General features: G+C 40.2%; 2 protein-coding genes across 2 annotated transcripts in view; both read right to left on the bottom strand.

The window, feature by feature from the left end:
- On the bottom strand, positions 1–2,532 carry mdfic2 (MyoD family inhibitor domain containing 2). Its single transcript, XM_088329718.1, has 3 exons — positions 2,457–2,532; positions 341–496; positions 1–263 (listed from the first exon to the last, which is right to left on the bottom strand). Exons 1-3 carry the CDS (start codon positions 2,530–2,532, stop codon positions 1–3), a joined length of 495 nt encoding a protein of 164 aa, XP_088185844.1.
- Positions 2,533–4,741: 2,209 nt separating this feature from the next.
- The window catches only part of LOC148368704 (forkhead box protein P1-like), a 36,288-nt gene continuing 21,095 nt past the window's right edge, over positions 4,742–19,934 (bottom strand). Inside the window, exons 5-16 of the mRNA XM_088330721.1 lie at positions 19,513–19,624; positions 19,328–19,436; positions 19,098–19,205; positions 17,062–17,149; positions 13,640–13,717; positions 13,377–13,569; positions 8,023–8,099; positions 7,854–7,955; positions 7,660–7,787; positions 7,481–7,526; positions 5,482–5,645; positions 4,742–5,410 (exon numbers count right to left, since the gene is read on the bottom strand). Coding sequence (XP_088186847.1) covers positions 5,251–5,410; positions 5,482–5,645; positions 7,481–7,526; positions 7,660–7,787; positions 7,854–7,955; positions 8,023–8,099; positions 13,377–13,569; positions 13,640–13,717; positions 17,062–17,149; positions 19,098–19,205; positions 19,328–19,436; positions 19,513–19,624 — 1,365 coding nt within the window. The 3' untranslated portion in view covers positions 4,742–5,250. The remainder of the gene's footprint in view (positions 5,411–5,481; positions 5,646–7,480; positions 7,527–7,659; positions 7,788–7,853; positions 7,956–8,022; positions 8,100–13,376; positions 13,570–13,639; positions 13,718–17,061; positions 17,150–19,097; positions 19,206–19,327; positions 19,437–19,512; positions 19,625–19,934) is intronic.

Consider the following 19,934-nt stretch of genomic DNA (forward strand, 5'->3'; position numbering starts at 1 on the left):
TCAGCGATAGCACACTTCCGAAATCTCCATGGCCAGCTCCATAAGCTCTGCTGAATCCTGGCAGGAGCCGCAGATGTCAGAGTCTACTCCCAGGTCGCAGGTCCCACACTCCCATCCTTGATTTTCCTTCTCACTGGACTCACTTCCATTATCTGCTGAGGGAAACTGATGGCTGGCATTCCTACCAAGCATCTTCAGCAGACGGTGTAAGAACTCATTGAAGCGGCAGTACAGACAAGCCAGCAGGAGTTCTGCGCAGTCCTCTGGAGGAGAAAATCAGGTGACACTACAGAGCTTGCTTTTTTCAGATTGTCAATAATTTTGATATTTTACAACAAACCATCAGTGACGGGCTGGTATGAGTCATCTGATGAACTTGACCTGCTACTGCTGCTGCTGCTGCTAATGTTCTTCAAACTTTCTGAACGTACTTGCAAGACGTTGGAGTCATGGCAACCTGTGTGAGCTTCACGCCCTGCAGAAGTAGGCAGGCTCTCTGAAATGAACATCATTAAGGCTTAATTCTATTACCTGCGCTTTCGCCAAATCACTTGGTCTTGCTTATCTTTCTTCCACCTTCCATTATTTGTTGAGGGCTAGGAAACAATACCTTTGAAGAATGTGTAGAGTTTGCCCAGACCTACAAATACCTGGGTGTGTAGCTGGATAATAAACTGGACTGCCAACACAGAAGCTCTGTGCAGGAAAGGACAAAGCCGACTGTACCTTTTCAGAAGGCTGGCGTCCTCACATTTGCATAATATGCTTTATTTTTATGACAGTGTCTATTTTTTGGAACATTATTCGAATGCCTTTTATTCTACATGTTATATTGGGTATTTTTGTGTCCTATATCTCTTGTTTATTTATTTTTTAACACAAGAATATTGCTGGAAATGTGAATTTCCTTACAGGGATGAATAAAGTATCTATCTATCTATCTATCTATCTATGAAATGAAATGATCTGCATTTATATAGCGCTTTTCAAGTCAAGACTTCCCAAAGCGCTTTACAGTGTGCTTCACATTTCCCAATAGCGGCCGTGCAGCCATGTAAGGCCCTAACCTGCATATTGGGGGTATAAGGGGGTCACTGTCTTACCCAAGGACACTTCGACATGTAACACGGAGGAGCCGGGATTCAAACTGCAATCTCTTGATCCCAGGACGAGCGCTCTACCTCCTGAGCCACTGCCGCCAAGGAAAAGGGATTGAAAGGAAAGGGATGGGAAATTCCATTTCCATACGCCCACCCCCTGGAAATGGGGCATGGGGCATTTCCATCCAGCCTACTAATAATATGCATTGTATTAAAAGATTGCACAGACTGCTGCTTTGTCTCTTCAGAAAGCCGACAAAAGATTTCACAAAAAACTGTTTGGTGCAGGATCAAATAATATTTTACTTCTGACATGTAATGAAAAGAATTCATGATCACTTATATGAGTTGATTATCATAACCGCGGGTTTTTGGATCAATGATTTCATTATTGCTATCGAATTTCTTTCCCGGTTCCGTTTTTGAAGACTACTTGGGCTTGTGTCAACAATGTTCTTTTCATACTTTAATGTGTTTCAATTTTTCCTTGTCAGGTAAAAAAAAATAGTTTGTTAGTATCAAACACGTGCATTATTTTTTTGTGTGTCACTACTATTTTCTTTCTGGACTGATCAATCATTATCCCTATCGATGAACGGTAAAATCAATCATTTAAAGCTTCAATTAAAATATGTTTAGAGTATTTCTTTCTTCATGATGCATACAAGAGACAATAGTAGGCTATTTTGAATTAATTCGAATGGGAAACCGTTAGCACTACCTGCTGGCAGAATAGGTAAACACAGAATTAGATTCTAAATTGAATACATATAATATAAACAGGGTTGGGTAGGGTTACTTTAACTGGATTACTTTCAATTACTTTTGGATTACTCCAATACCAAATATGCTAATAAAAGACAAAAGAAACTAAATAGGAATAAAATGAATACATTTTGTGCAGGCTTGGGGAGTAACGGAATACATGAAACGGCAAAAATGATGTTGGCAAGCTGTTTGGATTTATTTTCATTTTGTTTCTGTAGCATTTTGTGTTAGTTTTGCCGGAGATCAAAGAGATCAAAGCCAGGAGAGAAAGCTTACCACGTGTTGTGAGTCATAATTTTATTCATATTTAGTTTCTTTTGTCTTTTATTAGCATATTTGGTATTGAAGTGATCCAAAAGTAATTGAAAGTAATCCAGTTAAAGTAACCCTACCCAACCCTGAATATAAAGCAATTTACTCTACACTTCTGAAGACGGAAAAATGTTGGGTGGGTTGCAGATGCCCCCTGGGCCATATTTTAGACACCGTTGGTTCAGTCAGTCCATAGAAACTCGCTGTTATTGTGTATAATAAAATAAAAATACAAGCTTTTTTCGGTCAAATTATAAAGCAAACGATGCAACATACCATCGCATCCGTTAATGGCTTTTTCTTGAAGCCCGATAAAATCAATCTCAATATCCATCAGGGAAGGAGTTGTCATCTTCTGCAAAGAAAACATTAGAAATTCAGCATTACCTACATGATCATACAGTAAATATCAGTCATTATCATGCTAAGACTTTATCCCTATCTTAAATCCATCCACAGCATCTCCAATATTGCCACATGAATTGGGGAATAATTTGACTTATTATAGCTTTTTTTCCCATTTGTCATATAAGGAAACATAATAATTAAAATAGTTGTTTTCCTGCAATGGGGCAATATTTTTGAAGCTGTAATAATCTACTTTGATTTATAATTCTTAATTACCTGTTTTTGCCGCTAGTGACTCCAGTTGAGTGCAATTTTCACCAGTTTGAGGTTGAGCTCTCTCTTATTGATTCTACTCCTCCTCATCTATCATTGACTGACCAATCAGAAGCTCGCACAAACAAAAGAACAGGAAAGAAAAAGGTCCCACTACATTTCATTGTTCTTTGTTTTAACAATGACTTATCTTTTATTTTGAAAGGAAAAAATAGGAGGGATGTTCAATATCACTCACAATCTGAAGACACTGAAACAAAAGGGCATTTTTTCAACACACTGATTTTAAACAAGCCCCAAAGCTAGCATCTCAGTCCAAATTTTAAAATATAAATATCAAGTTAAAAAAAGAAAACGTACTGTAAAAAAGTACAACCGTATTCCTATCTCTCTATCTATCTTGGTCTTATCCCTTTAGAAGGGTCGCCGACAGCAAGACAAACACGTCTACAAAAACAAAGAAAATTTAAAAAAAAAAGGAAAAAAATAGCAAAAAAAAAAACCGAAAGATTTTGGACCGTGGCCAAACCAAATGCCCAAACACCCAAACAAGTTAAGCACCTCGACACCCAAGTCGGTCATGCTCTTGTCCCTCCAGATGAAACGGGACACAAGAAAGCGGCCACGTCACTCGGATCAGGATGACACAACACAACTCTTCTGTTCAACAGCAGGGCCCGACAGCTTTCACTGGTTTACCCCTGCCGCATCACACGGTGTAGTATGCACATGTCCTCTAGTGCGATGACGCTTCATAGTAAAATGTCAAACAAATGCCAACTGATGTCAAACAAGGGGGAAGAAGAAATGCGATGGCAAAGAGAAGCCACCTAAAAGCAGTCTCAGCGTCATTTTAGGCAGAGTTGTTGAGAAACATGGCAACAATTTCCAGCATTTACAAAGACCTCACCCAAAATTCAAGCACTTTTCAATCTTTGAAAAGACAACATTAAAATTCAAGCATTTTCTAGCACCTGTGCGAAAGGTGTAAATAATTCACCTGGTGGGCACCAGATAGCCCCCAGGATCACCTGAGTAGTCTGTGGGAAGGTTTTGTAAATAGCTTACGAGTGATGGGTCATTGCGATTTTCAAGTACATTTTAACTGATAAAGTGTTTTAAGGGTTGACATAACTTCGAATAATTACAACATGGGACTAATATAGTAACAACGTGGTAATACGTTTTTTTAGAAATGTAGTAGCACTGTCTGACATAACGCATGCATCTTTTACGTCGGGCGTACATCTTACAAAACGTCTCCACCCGGGTGGCAGCCAACTTTTTCAAGAGGAAAAAAAAAAAACACCGAAAGATTTTTTTTTCAAATCAAACGTTTGCTTTATTCCAATTTCGAAATCTTCGTTCGGTTTGGAAATTTCGGAATTTCAGTTCCTTTGGCAGTCTGCATACTCGGCAGCTAATCAGAAGCCTGCATCGAATGACTTTGTGCTTCCGGACTTTCCTGAGCGTTATCAGGTCGTGCAATTGCATATCAATTTCCAAAGTAGACAGAACACAAGAAAAATGGATAAGTGTTGAGTAATCAAGGCAAAACCTCAGACGCAGGAGAAAGATTCAAAAGAAGCTAACAAAATTAATGACGCTACAAAACGTAAACATACATTACAACATACATTGTTGTAATGTATGTTTACACATTTTAAAGTGTTGTTCTGTTATTCACTCACTCCTCAATACTTTGCAACAATGGTTTTTTTGCGATTAGTCGTCTTATTGTGTTTCAAGTTGTGAAAAATGGGGCAGGCAACTTTTTAGAGTTGTCTGCCCTTTTTGTCATGAGTTTCAGACACTGGTAGTCGCCTGGTGAAGTTGGTAACCCCTTTAACAAACACGGTTTGTTTAACAAAATCAAATGTGGCTATAACACAGCAAATGTACTTTTTATTCGTAAACATTTAAAAGAAATGCAGCATAGACACGGTTAACAGGATGAATTTATTCTTCATAGAATTGGTCTACAGTAAAAGGTAAATCTATAGCGTCTACTCTTACATGCTCAATTTGAAAAAAATTCAGCAGTGTTTGTGGTGAGGGTGAAAAATACCGACACGTATAAAGACATTCTGTTTCGAAATCACCCGATGATATCCTTACGGAGGCAGTGAACATATCAGGAATCATCTCTCTACAAATGCATCGTATAACCGCTAAGATAAAAATCAACTGATTCATTTTTTCTTATTTTGAAGTGCTCCCTATCAATGTTCCCTTTCCTTTGGCGTCTCTGCTCCCCATGCTCATGTTTAAAAAAATATCAACCATGAAAAGACAGTTTCACATGTGAGATCTCACTTGACTGTACAGATTTCAAAACTAGATTAAAAGAGAACAAAAATACTGATAAATAAGAAAAGAACAACGAGAGTGTGTTTGGTTATGTAGAAGCTTTTGGAATTTGTGTTTTCGGAGCTGTCAGGCCGGGAGGTCAGAGCGAGGGCACGCGGTCCAGGCGAAGCGTTTCGGGGCTGGCGCCGGATTCGTCCTCGCGGTTCGTCTCCGGGCTGTGGCCGTGCTCGTACGTGCTCTCCGGAGATTCGTACGGGTAATTTTCGCAGATTTCCTCGTCTTCCTGCTCCTCTTTGATGCTGCTTGGAAGGAAGAAGGACGTTTAGGTGCGTTTGATCACGGAATATTGCGTGGCACGTGTGGCGCGTACAAAGCTTGCGGCGGCGATTGCGTGGCGCTGCTATCGCTTTGATAGCCGGATCCGTTTGCGAGGGCGCCGTTCATCTGTTCTTGGAGAATGTGGGGAAGGGAATGCAAGGGGATGCTGCCGATTGCTCCAGGATTGTAGAAGGAGCTGCAGTCTAAACTTCCCATCTGAAAAAAAAAACAGGGATGGGGAAACATTTTGCAGGGTTCAGACACCTTCTTCAAGAGCAAATTTAAGCAACATTTAATCATTCAACTCCAGATGTTTCTTTCAAATGAAGAGTTCCGGTGACGGACAATTTTTGCAATTTTCACCTATTTTTGAAGGCCTACAGAAAACCTTGTTCTGTAGCACTATAAGCATAGAACACATACAAAGAAAGCTTGAACCCTTATACAGTGGAACCGCGGTTTTCGAACGCCTCTCAGTTCGATCAAATCGGAGTCCGACCCAAATTTTTTAGAAATTCTTGCTTCGCTGTTCGGTCAAAAGAATCGGCGTTCGAACACCGGTAATGTGTGAGTGCGTACGTTAGGGTGCGATGCTGAGCGGCGTACGGGTGTTTTAACCCCTTATTATGCCTCCGAAGAAAGTCAGTGCAAGCAGCAAAGTTGCTACAGGTGAAAAAAGAAAAGTAGTGCGTACAACTATTGCATTTAAGAAAGAAATAATAGCAAAATATGAAGGAGGTGTGCGAGTGTCTGATCTTGCTAGGGAATACAGCATGGCTAAATCTACGATCAGTAAGATACTAAGGAATAAGGAGGCTGTGAAATCTAGTGATGTGGCTAAGGGAGTGAGTGCTATAAGCAAGCAACGGCCGTCCACCTGCGCCTTCTGCTGACCACCACAAAGGTAAGAAATCCTATCATCATTATTTTATTTATCCTTTTTTTTTAATTTTTACACGTTCATGTTAGCGTAATCTTTCGTACTGAAGATTACGATAACGCGGACGTACGATTAGCCTGGGATAACTTTATGTTTACGTTAAACATTCAAGGTAAACATTCAGGGTGTTGGAACGGATTAAAACGATTTACATTGTTTTTAATGGGAAAAATGATTTTGGTGATCGAACAAATCGGTTTTCGAACAGGGTTCTGGAACGGATTATGGTCGAGAACCGAGGTTCCACTGTATAGCATTCGAAAAAAAAGTTTGTTTCGAACTTCTACTTTCGCTTAGTATACAACAGTTGAACATTGCTACGTTTCTTGAAAATGCTTGTCTCCATGAAAACTTCCCTATTGCAAAACCCTGCGTCTCTTGGGGGCAGCAGTAGCTCAGGAGGTAAAGCGCTCGTCTTGGGATCACGAGGTCACAGATTTGATTCCCGGTTCTGTGTTATATGTCAAATTGTCCTTGGGAAAGACACTGAGTCCATAATGCTGAAATTGATATGTGAGTGTGTGTGAATGGGTAAGTGTGAAGCACATTGTAGAGTGCTTTGGGAGGTATTCAGTGACTTAAAAAGCGCTATATAAATCCAGACATATCATATTTGCATATCATAGGCAGAACTTTTATGTCATATTTCATGCCAATATCCAAACAATGCTTTCCATAAACGCAAGGGCACTTTCCTTGCATTATAACATTTTACTGCAAGAAATTCTCAGCCCCCATGTTTCCAGTGAAGTGATCGCATGACGATCGAATACATGCACAAAACGTCATCCCTCTCTGCCCCGACGATGACAAAGGTACTTCGTTATCATTTTTGGAAAGAACAAAGCTCTGAAGCGTTAACTGTACTTATATCGTCGCATCTTTCTTTAAAAAAAAAAACAAGTACAGAAAAATGTATCCAGCAATTGAATGTTTAGTTTTGGAAACCTTCTTAATAAAAAAAAAAATCATAAAAAAAACAAGCAAAAAACGTTTTAAAGGTCAATGTACTGCTGAAGGTGCAGATAATGGATGGATGATGAATTGCTGAGGCCTAGTCACAATTATATGGGCAAAGGAAGCATTTTCAGTATTTGTCCCCAGAACTTACCTTGAAAGCTGATCCGGCCAAACTCGGTCGGTTTTTTGGGAGAGGTCTGTCATTGTGAAGAAAAAAAACAAAAGTTATGACTCACTGGGAAACGATTATCTGCCCTTGACGCCAAACCTTCCAAAAACTTTGGGATTGTCTGAGAATGCGTGGCGTCAACAAGGCATTAGCCGACTCACCCATTAGCGGCTGCCTTTTGGGGCCTTCTTCTGTGGAACTCGATCTCGTCCACCGTCCACACGGCTCCTTTCACATTCTCCAGCCGTACGAAGCACTTATGGAGGCTCAAGTTGTGTCTGACGGCGTTCTGGACCAATTCGTATAAATCACACGTTAAAACACACGCTCAGTCGACGCGACCCGATTTCCGTACCTTCCATGTGGCCGCGTTACGTCGAAAATAGGCAAAGTTTCTTGTAAACCAGTTGTAGATTTCATTTAGAGTCAACTGGTTCCGCGGTGACTCATATATTGCCTGACAGAGATGAAGGACATTTGGTGAATGAAGGGAAGTTTGATAAGAGAATTGAGATTTCTTTTACCTGTCGAATGAGTGACGCGTATGTGAATGGCGGTCGGACTTCTGTGCTCAGGTAGAACTCCTTATTATCGACAATATCTGGACAAACACACATATATTACATTCCTTTTCGGCTTGGTAAGTTATAGACTAGTTGACACTCAAAATAAGGAGAGAAGACTTCAATAGATTTGGAACTTGCAAGGAGAACAGGAGAGGACTGTACCTCGTCAGATAATAAATTCCAACCTGTTCTAATAGGTCCTACCCGAGCCTTTGTTTTTATTACCGTAAATTCCGGACTATAAGACGTTACTTTTTTCCCAAACCTTCAACCCTGCACTTATTCAGTGATGTCATTTTTCTAACAGCCGCCAGCGGCGCTCGAGTACAAAAGTAAGACTTAGACCGGTGGAATATATGCGCCGAGGAAGACTGCAACTCCTTAGCTTGTGCACAAATTAAATTAGCGTAGACATATCCTCATCATGCAGATTGCAAAAAGAAAGGCACATAACGTAGCTTTCAAGCTAAAAGCAAACGAGCAGTCCGATAAAGAAGGAAACAGAGCTACTGCACGTAAACTTCACATTGTGAACGTGTTGCTAGCGTGTTTTTAAATAAGGGAGCGTGGGACGACATCTATATGACAAAGTCTCTTTCCCATACTGGGGAAGATGACTTTGATGACGTCAGTTATAAGGAGGAAGATGAGGACGGCTTACCGTGGTTTCTACAAGCAAGGTGTGTTTTTTTTAACAGACCCGTTTCCTGTGTTGCGAGCGTGTTGCTAGAAGCGTTTTGCTACCCTTCACAGGCAGGTTTGGGATGAAAGTTATATTAAAATTAAAGCTTTGAAAACTCGGTGTACCGTCTTTCTTTGTAAATATGTGTAACCGATGTATAATATGTATTTGCACCTGTATATTTTTTTAATGTATTTATTTGAGACACTTATTCTGATATGTTTTGCGAATTAAAAAAGAGGGGCGGAGCAAACGCGGGCTGACGGTAAGTGGGGTAAAGGTGAGTGAGACCTGTTGTTGCGGCGGACAATAGTGGACATATATTTTTCCCACCCTTACTTTTGGAAATATAGACATTTTTTCCTTGGATTAATTTCAACGGGTACCCGGACTCTGCAGGTTTGCATCAAACTTTAAGTACCGGTATCATTTTCTGTTCATTTTGCCGGCTGTGGTTATTAGACTGTGTACTTTATATTCAGTTACAATCAAAGCCGGGTTGGGGCTAATTTGTGATTGCGTTGGATGTTTTACTGTGGGCGCATGCGGCTTATATACAGGTGCGGCTTGTGTAAGTACAAAATCGGTTTTCCTCTTAAAATGTGGTGGGTGCGGCTTATAATTAGGTGCGCTCTATAGTCCAGAATTTACGGTAATTCTCCTAGGTTACAATAACTGGTTATCCCTGAGTGGTGTGGAAATAAAAGAACATGATTGTGCAATAGCGACAATGATGTAAACAGCGCATGCTAGTCAAAATAACAAACAATTGTGAAAAATAACAGTCAAAACAACAAATGGCGGGCCAAATTAATTCACAGCTGGGTACAGTATAATAAAATAACAAACCACCCTGGCATCCTCTGCAAACTTCTTTGCAGATAAGATAGTAAAAAAAAAGAATAATGTACCGGTACTTATGATTCCCCCCCTTTTTATATCACAGAAACAAATACAATGTCTTATTGTCAAAAAACAGAATAACAACTATATAATGATTAACTTAAGAGGGCTGAACATCGTTTAGTTGTTTTTCCTCACATGTTTCTCTGGGCCTCACCATGCCTTATTTTCTGGTGGGTTACCATGGCGACGTTTATAAATTGGCATTTCTTTATTTCACACAGGTGATTGAGGTGCATTGTCGCCTAAGAAACATGCAATATACATAACATTTAATCGGGGGATCATCCGAAATGTTAAGAGCCATATGTTTGGAGCTGCAAAAATGAAAACCTTTATGTCAGCCTTATAAGGAAGAAAACACATACATATTCATGGGAAAACGTTAAGAATATTTGTGTCATGTTTGTCTTCCGAGAGAAACCATATCATTTTCCATTACAAATCCAAACCATAACATTTTTCAAAAAGCGCCAGGGTGCCACTAGGGAGCGCCAAAGAGCCTCTTGTTGTGGACCCCTGCATTAACCTATTGAGGACGAATGCTCCCAGCTGCCAAATATTTGAAAATCACATTTCGGATTTTTAACCATTCTTCATAGTAGCATTTTTAAGTCAAAAGTGGTTCTCAGAAAACGCACATTAAACCTGCTGTGACTGCAATCCTCCAGCAGATGGCATTAATGCACCATAAAAAAAGCACGGAACACTCTAAATTGTCCATACAATAATGAGCATTTGATTAATTGATTTTTTTTTATTTCCGAACACTTCGTGAACAATGCGTATTTCGAAGTGATTATTGCGCCCCGGGACCATACTCGGTTTTCTTAGATGAATTTTCTGAACTGTTTTCTGACCTAGTAACCTATGCAGACAAAATAATAATTACGGGGGACTTTAACATTCACGTGGATTCCCCACTTGGATCGCTGTTACAGTTCAGTCTCTAATTGATACTGTAATGTGTTGTTACGTTTGTTGCTGTTGCCTGTGTTCACGCATGGACCCTTTAAGATGTGACGCGAGGAAGAGGTCAGGCGACAGATGCAGAAGTTTTTGTACTTTGAAGTCTGTGTGTGCACGTGAACGGTGTGAGTTACGACCAACAGTAGCGCTTGCGTAAATGTTTATACCTCAAATGTCACGGTGTTACCATATACTAACGTTATATATGATTACTATTTAGTAACATTTAAGGGATGACTAAATGTATGAAAGAAATCAGAGGATTTAGCGGTCGCAAGACTTGCCCTAGCACATCTTCTGCCGTCTTGGATCTTTTACCAGGGGTAATTGCATAGTTTTCTTTATTTAAAGGTTCTGTTGACTCACTTATGAGTGATTTTAATGCTGCTTTGGTGTAATGATAGTTGTTAATAGTCTGTAGAGCTCTTTGAGTCTTTTTGTGATTAAAGGGTATACAAATAAACATGACTTAATATTACTAACAAGTTTGTATGCATTTTATTTCCTTGTGTAAAATCTGGCTATTTAAATATCTAATAATGTGAGAGACTGCACCCCACCTGTGAGCCTCTTCCTTCTTATCATGTGATCCGATGTAGTTTACAAATGAAGTTCACCAAAAGGAGTGAAAATGTAATTAAATACTGCAATTAGGTAAAGTGCAGATATGTAACTTCAGCTTTGAAATGCTGGTGTACTTTTATAAAATCTAGAATCAAGTGTTTTTTTTTATTCAAAGTTTGACATTTTAGTTGTCTGCAACTATAATGAAAATTTACAAAAAAAATAATCGTTTTTTTTCGGGATGTCGAAAAATATCCGGGCCTTGCTGTAAGTTAGATTTTGTATTGTGAGTACAGGACATTACTATAGTGCTTCTTTCCGCCGCTTCCTGCATGTGGTGGCGCTGTGAGGGGTCACCCAACATCCACCTTGAAAAAGAAATCCGGCTTCCACTTCCTAGTTTGTGTGTAAACATACTACGTGTAATGTATCTCTAGCGCGCTAAGAACTTTTTATTTAAGTTTTTATTGTTTAATATCACGTGCTGTTTCTTTTGAAATTAAAGTGGAATAAGAAAGCTTGATGCGGTTAAGAAAATGGTCGGAACGCTTTTTTTGGGCCTTTTTTTACCACGGAGGAGGAAGTCGCCTAACAGTTGAAGCTCATCTTCCAAAAGTAAGTTAAACTCAACTTTATCTTTATAGACCATATTATTTTATGAAATGTTGATGTAGATGCACTCCCATGCCAAAGGTAGAAATATGCCAGAGAGAGTACTAAAAAAACTCTCCTGTACTATATGCAGGGTTGGGTAGGGTTACTTTAACTTGATTACTTTTCGATTACTCCAATACCAAATATGCAACTAAATATGAATAAAATTACTAAATTTTGTGCAGGCTTGGGGAGTAACGGAACACATGGAACGGCAAAAATGATGTTGGCAAGCTGTTTGGATTTATTTTCATTTTGTTTCTGTCGCATTTTATGTTCGTTTTGCCGGAGATCAAAGCCAGGAGAGAAAGCTTACCACGTGTTTTGAGTCACAACTTTATTCATATTTAATTTCTTTCGACTTTTATTAGCATATTTGGTATTGGAGTAATCCAAAAGTAATTGAAAGTAATCAAGTTAAAGTAACCCTACCCAACCCTGACTATATAGATTAAAATGCATTTTGAAAGAAATTGCATTTACAATTTAGGCTAGTCTCCAAGCACTACCTTGTAAAAGTTTTTGCCTATTTATCCTGACATTCATTAGTCTCATTTTTCCCTTAATTACATGTTCATCTTTTTTATCCTTGAGTGCCGTGTCTAATCTCATTGAAAATAATGTTCACATTGGTGCTATCAATAAAGACCATCTTATCCTTATCCCCATCCGATTCTATTCCGCTATTCCAGGGGTCGGGAACCTTTTTGACTCAAAGAGCCATAAAAGCAAAATATATTAATTTTATTTTGGGAAAGAGCCACACCATGTATTATGAGACAAATTTACTAAATTGCTAAACCCGCGCCCCAGACAAAAGCTTAGTCTTCAGCATTTATTTTTGATGATTTGATAAAAATTATGAAAAGAGAATAATGCCAGAGCCCGTGTCCTAAAATCAACAAACATACCAATTTAAACTTGTCTCTTTCCTGCAATTACTCAAGATCGGTTTAACCCATTTTAAACCTTTTTTTTCATACATATTGGTTTCAAAACCAGATGCGAGCAGTTATTTTGTAAAAACATCACAACATTCTGCAAACAGGGAGCCTGATGTGCTTACCTTTGGCGCAGACGGCGTGGGCGAGAGATGGGAGGGAGTGCTTGCACTTTTTGCATAACTACAGCCATCTATCCCACTCACCCAATCAAATAACTAAGTTCTCTTTCCGGTTTTTCTGCGTATTTACAGTTTGTTCTGTGGATTCATCATACGGTATCTGAACACTGAACACAGATATTATAGTGAGCTTTCATATATAGGATTCTTTAGCGTACAGCCAAAACGAGGTTTTTTATTTTTGGTGTGACAATTGTAGTGAAAAACGTGCCCTATACATTCTGCGAAGTACTGCTTTGAAATACAGCTTTGTATGGGAAAAAAAAACAGGATTAATGCCTTAAATTTTGAACGAGATGCAATCAAATTTGTCTCTGAGCCACAAGTACTCATAGAAAGAGCCATATACGGCACGCGAGCCATAGGTTCCCGACCCCTGCGCTATTCCATCATAACCTCTTTGTGGCGTCCACTCACCTTGGCTGACAGAGCGGCTATAGCGCCTGCGAACCGGCGTGGTGTTGAAGCTCCCACTGGGAGTGAGAACCGATGGGGATTCGGACAGTGGCGTCAAAGGAGTGGATGGCGCCGTGGCACTCTGGGACAAGCTCATATGGGGACCCTTGGGGGGAGTTGCCTGGGAGAAGGACATGTTAGGCACAAGGTTCGCCTGCAGAGGAAAAACAAACGGTGAAACGGTAAAGCGATGAAATTTGAAGCGGTAGTGGCCGAAAACTCACGGGCTGAGTAGCAGCTTTGGGCTCGGACGACTTCAGATGAGCCATCATGGCTTGAAGTCGCTCTTTGTCTTTCTTTAGCTGAGTTCAAAGAGTATGGGAATAGAGAGGTGTTAAGTTGACAAACAAAAAGGCAGCGGGTTCTTTTCTGGCACACCTGCAGGTGTGTTAGCACGTTTGAGGACGCCACTTCTGGTTCCAAGCATGGTGTGACAACAACAGTGTTGCAGCTGGTAGACAATTTATATTGTGTCACTACTTTCTCAGCTTATTTTGCAAAGTTTACTTGGATTGATTTTTTTTTTCAAATTACACTAGACTAATGATCTAATCCAGAGGTCGGCAACCTCAGGGCCGCGGACCGGTATCGAGCAGTGGGTCATTCAGTACTAAACCACACAGAAAAAAATATAAAAGTTGCCTTACACCATATTTATTTTACACACGTTTTTTTATACCCAACAAAACCTCAAAGTGTAGTTTGAGTATGCACAGGCTTCACAGTGATTCGAATTATAGAAATGATTGATTAATCGTCTTACTGCTGATCATTTTCTCTCATAGTTGGATGCAGTGGAAAACGAACCCGGGTTGCGACAATGCAAGCGCTGAATCCAAACCACTAGGCCATTTGGATTATAGATTACATAGGAAAAATTCAATTTTATCTCATCATCATTCTAATTTTACTCACGGTGCCACAATGTACAACGTTGTGATGGAGCATAATGGGAAAGAGTTCTGTCAAAACAACGTTGGTTCATGGATCCCTTATTCACCTGGGTCGTAGGGGCACCACTTCCTGTGGCGTGTTTTTTGAAAGTACAGCCTGGCGGTGCCCATTCCTCTCCAGGCAGTTTTTGTGTTAGACGTTTGCTCCACCACGGGAAACAGATAGTACTGGTTTCCATGTTTACCAATAGCAAAAAAAGCCTGCTGATCTGACTCAGATACAGCACCTTCATCATCTGGTCACCTTTGTATTTCAGTGTAAAGCGTCATCCCATTCTTCAGAGATGAGCTGGACTTCCGCATTAAAGGGCAACAACATGTGACAATACTAATTGTAGATCCTAAATAACGGGAAAAACTTTAGTATCAAAATGAACGATATGCATTTTGTTCTATAAAATAAATTAGTTTAATTCAATTGTATTTTTCTAATGCAACCCTAGCTCTTACCGTAAGTAAAAATAGTTTGATGATGAGATTATGACAAATTTAATGTCTTTTCCTATGTCATCTACATCCATATTGACCAAGTCAATACACAGTGGATTTTGGCCTATCATTATTACTAATATTGTTATCATTATTAATAATGTTATTATTGGGATGGACCGCAAGAATATTGTCAGACATTAAACCGGTCTGCGGTATAGAAAAGGTTGCAGAACACTGATCTAAACCAATACCACTGATCTATCCATCTATTTTTTATCTGACCATATTGGAATATATGGGTCTTAAAAAATTGCATACTGTCAAAAAGTTCATTATTATCCAAAGTGTAATGATGAAAAGAATCTTTTGTATATTTTAGATTAATTGCACACCAACTGAAATATTTTAAGTCTTTTATTGTTTTAATAGCATTTATTTTGGCATACAGCTCATGAAAAACCCAAATTCCTATCTCAAAAAAGTAGCATATTTCATCCGACCAATTAAAAAAAAGTGTTTTTATTTTGAAAAAATAAATAAATAATCAACCTTCAAATAATTATGTTCAATATTTCACTTCCTACTTGGGGATCCTTTTGCAGAATCATCAGCTTCAATGCGGCGTGGCATGGAGGTAACCTGTGCCACTACTGAGGTGTTATGGAGGCCCAGGGACGCTTCAATAGCGGCCTTGAGCTCATCCACAGTGTTGGGTCTAGTTTCTCTCAACTTCCTCTCCAGATTCTCTATGGGGTTCAGTTCAGGGGAGTTGGCAGGCCAATTGAGCACAGTAACACCATGGTCAGTAAATGATTTACCTGTGGTTTTGGCACTGTGAGCAGATGCCAGGTCATGTTGGAAAATAAAATCTTCACCTCCATAAAGATTTTCAGAAGACAAAAGCATGAAGTGCTCGGAAATCTCCCGATCGCAAGCTGCATTGACCCTGCTTTTGATTAAACTCAGTGCACCAATACCAGAAGCTAGCATTGCGCCCCAGACCGTCACTGACTGTGGGTACTTGACACCAGACTTCAGGCATTTTGGCGTTTCCTTCTCCCCAATTTTCTTCCAGACTCTGGCACCTTGATATCCGAAAGACATGCAAAATTTGCTTTCCCCCAAAAAAGTACTTTGCTCTACTAAGCAACAGTCCAGTGTTGCTTCTCTTTCACCCAGGTCAGCCGTTTCTACCACGGTTTCTGTTTCTAAAGTGGATTGACTCATGTAGCCCATTTCCTGCACACACCTGAGCACTGTGGCTCTGGATGCTTCTACTCCAAACTCAGCCCACTAATTCTTCAGGTCCCCCAAGGTCTGGAATCGGTGGTTATCCACAATTCTCCTCAGGATCAGCCCTTCTGGTTGTGCAGCGTTTTCTGCCACACTTTTTTCTTCCCACTCAGTTGCCTTGATACAGCACTCTGGGAACAGCTTTTTCGCTCAGAGATTTCTTTTTGTGTCTTACCCTCTTGTTTGAGGGGGTCAATGGTGGCCTTCTAGACAGCAGTCAACATTCTTACCCATGATTGCGGTTTTGAATAATGAACCAGGCTGGGAGTTTTAAACAGCCTCAGGATTCATTGCAGGTGTGTAGAGTTAACTCATTCAAACTTAGATAATTAGGTCAGTAGCTTGTTTAGAGCACCTATTCATCCATCCATCCATTATCTGTACCGCGTATCCTCAGTAGGGTCGCGGTTGTGCTGGAGCCCTTCCCAGCCATCTCCAGGCAGTGGGCAGGGGACACCCTGAACTGGTTGCCAGCTAGTCGCAGGGCACACAGGGACAGACAATTCGCTCGCTCATTCAAACCTAGGGACAATTTTGACCGGGAAAATGACCTGACATGCATGTTTTCGGAATGTGGGAGGAAACCGGAGTGCCCGGAGGAAACCCACGCAAGCAAGGGAAGAACCTGCAAACTCCGCACAGGAAGGTTGGTAGCTGGATTTGAACCCATGACCTCAGAATTGTGCCGCACACGCGCTAACCACCGCGCCGCCGTGCTGCTTCATGATATGCTAATTTTTTAAGATTAAATCAGTAAAATACCTATTTTACTTTTAGTTGCTGTGCAATTAATCTAAAATAGATGAAAAGTTTAATTTTTATTATTATACTTTAGAAAATGAATTTGATCACAATATGCTATTTTTTTAGAAGGACCTGTAAAGCTAGTTTTCAGGGGTCGAGAGGATTTCTTCTTCCAAGGAGGGTGCACGACAGAAAATACTTAAGAAGCACTGGTCCAAACTGACCTGTAGTTCCAGCTGCTGAACCACTTGCATCTGCACCCGGCACTGTGCGGTGCTTTTGTCGTCCAGTGTGTGCTCACTGTTCAAATGCCTGCAGACAAAAATATTTGAGAGCATGATTAACAGAAGTGTTTAATAGAAGCAAATATAGCAACTGCACATGAATGACAAAATCACGTCCCAAAAAAAAAAAGAAAAAGGAACTGATTTAGGACTGGAGCGAGATTTGCACAATTTAAGAAAATTATAAAACATCCTCACCTATGCAGAATATTAATAAACAGGACTGGGTGGCTATGTTATTATTGTCAACGCAAATATTAAAAAAAAACTAAGGTGAAGACTAAAACAGCCTGGAGGACGAATAATTACCATTTGATTCTGGAACAGCAAAACACAGGGCACACAGAGACAGATAACTCACTCGCTCATTCACACCTAGGGACAATGTATGTTTTTGAAATGTGGGAGGAAAACGGAGTGCCCGGAGGAAACCCACTCAAGCACGGGGAGAACATGCAAACTTTGAACAAGAGCATTCAATCTCATGACCTCAGAACTTCGCCACGGTCGCGCTAACCACTCATCCGCCGTGCCTCCCATATTTCATGACTGTCTTATTAAATTAACTAATTTAATGCAACAATATCTACAAATAATCACAACAATACTATGTACCAAGGAATAAATACAGCTGAATGCATGTATTTTTCACATGTTATTTTTGTGCAAAAAACTTTATTGTGCTAAGACTGTTGCATAATCAAATATATAGTGGGTTATTAATAATAAACTTAGGTTTGAGTGAAATCCAAACATGTAAGCTAGCAAATTGTTTCTTCTTGCAGAAAAGGTTTTGGGCAGATTCAAAGCCACTTCTGGGATTCAAATAGGTTTATTTACTTTCTAATGATCATTTCATTTCAACTTTGACTTTTAGAATGTGTGCATACTGAGAAAGAAACTTAGGGCACTCAGCTCATTATAATTTGAAATCCACAAGGAACAATGAAAGGCAGTTAATGATATTCAGGGTTGGGTAGGGTTACTTTAACTTGATTACTTTCAATTACTTTTGGATTACTCCAATACCAAATATGCTAATAAAAGACAAAAGAAACTAAATATGACTAAAATTACTAAATTTTGTGCAGGCTTGGGGAGTAACGGAATACATGGAACGGCAAAAATGATGTTGGCAAGCTGTTTGGATTTATTTTCATTTTGTTTCTGTCGCATTTTATGTTAGTTTTGCCTGAGATCAAAGAGATCAAAGCCAGGAGAGAAAGCTTACCACGCATTGTGAGTCATCATTTTATTCATATTTAGTTTATTTTTTCTTTTATTAGCATATTTGGTATTGGAGTAATCCAAAAGTAATTGAAAGTAATCCAGTTAAAGTAACCCTCCATTATCCGCACCGCTTATCCTCAGTAGGGTCGCGGGGGTACTGGAGCTCATCCCAGCTATCTTCAAACAGTGGACAGGGGACACCCTGAACTGGTTGCCAGCCAGTCGCATGGCACACAGGGACAGACAATTCGCTTGCTCATTCACACCTAGGGACAATTTGGACCGGCCAATTATCCTGACATGCATGTTTTTGGAATGTGGGAGGAAACCATAGTGCTCGGAGGAAACCCACGCATGCACGGGGAGAACATGCAAACTCCACACAGGAGGTTTGATCTCATGACCTCAGAGCTGTGCCACACACGCGCTAACCACTGCTCCGGCGTGCTGCCCGCAGTGTAAAATGTCAACAATAAAAGAAAGAAAAAAAACAACAGCTTTCCACTTATTTATTATCAGCCATTCGAGTATTAAAAAATGCCAATATTGGCCCAAAAGTGAGAAGAACTGGCAAGGCCAAAAATCCCATGCGTTTCTTTACAGCAGGAAAATAAAAGTATAACATAACACAGAAAGAGATAGCCAGGATGTATTCTGAAATATACCTATCTTTGATTTTGTTATAAACAGTAAAAAAACAAAACCATTGTCGGCCAGATGGTCAAATGAGCGCTGGAAAAACTCACTTAAGAAATGCCTGAAAGTCTCCAAAGACCGTCTCACACCCAGGCCACTTGCACATGCCGTTCCCGTAGAGAGCGTGGCCCCCCGATACGATGTCATCCAGCGAACCGCTGAAACAAGCCAGAACACACGACAAACGTTAGTGATGCATCGTTGGATGTAGAGCCAAACAAAGTACAAGGCCACAGTAGAACAGGATGTATAAAAGAGTACATCTTGCACAGGAAAGTACCTTTCCTTCCTCTTCTGGAGAGCGGGATGGCCGTTGGAGGCAGACTGGTGATTGGATGACGAACTAGAGTCCCCGCCTGTCGCTAACCCACCGCTGCCATTTTCACAGCCTGAGACGAGGAAAATTTGCATGATTATGGTCCGTTTGTGTGACCTTCAGCAGGCGGCGCTAGATTGCTCACGTACCGGCGACGCTGGAAGGCAGCACGGAAAGCAGGCCTTGCCTCTGCAGGTTTAGCAAATGCGTCTGCTGCACCTGAAGGAGCTGCTGCTGGATGGCGATCTGCTGGGCTGTAAGCTGAGACACAAGGGTTCAGTCACTTTCAAATAAGTACCAGCGAGCTCACAATAGTGATTTTGCATCTTTACATCGTGTGTATGTTCAAAACCAGCACTGCTGTGTTGAAAAATTAAAGTGGAAGCCGGCTAACAGAGCTTTTCCACTCAAATAAACGTCAAAAAATGTCAAGAATCAAATATTGATACTGTCTAGTCAGCAATTCCCTTTAGGAGCAATTGAATTAAGTATTTTGAAAGAAGATGTGTCCAAGTGGGGCACCACAGTTCTGTCTTCAAGAAGGCAGTCTAAGGGATTTTGGGAGAATACA

Source organism: Urocampus carinirostris, chromosome 3 (assembly GCF_059441175.1).
Source record: "Urocampus carinirostris isolate Australia breed hairy pipefish chromosome 3, RoL_Ucar_1.0, whole genome shotgun sequence".
In the NCBI taxonomy this organism is placed as follows: Eukaryota; Metazoa; Chordata; class Actinopteri; order Syngnathiformes; family Syngnathidae; genus Urocampus; species Urocampus carinirostris.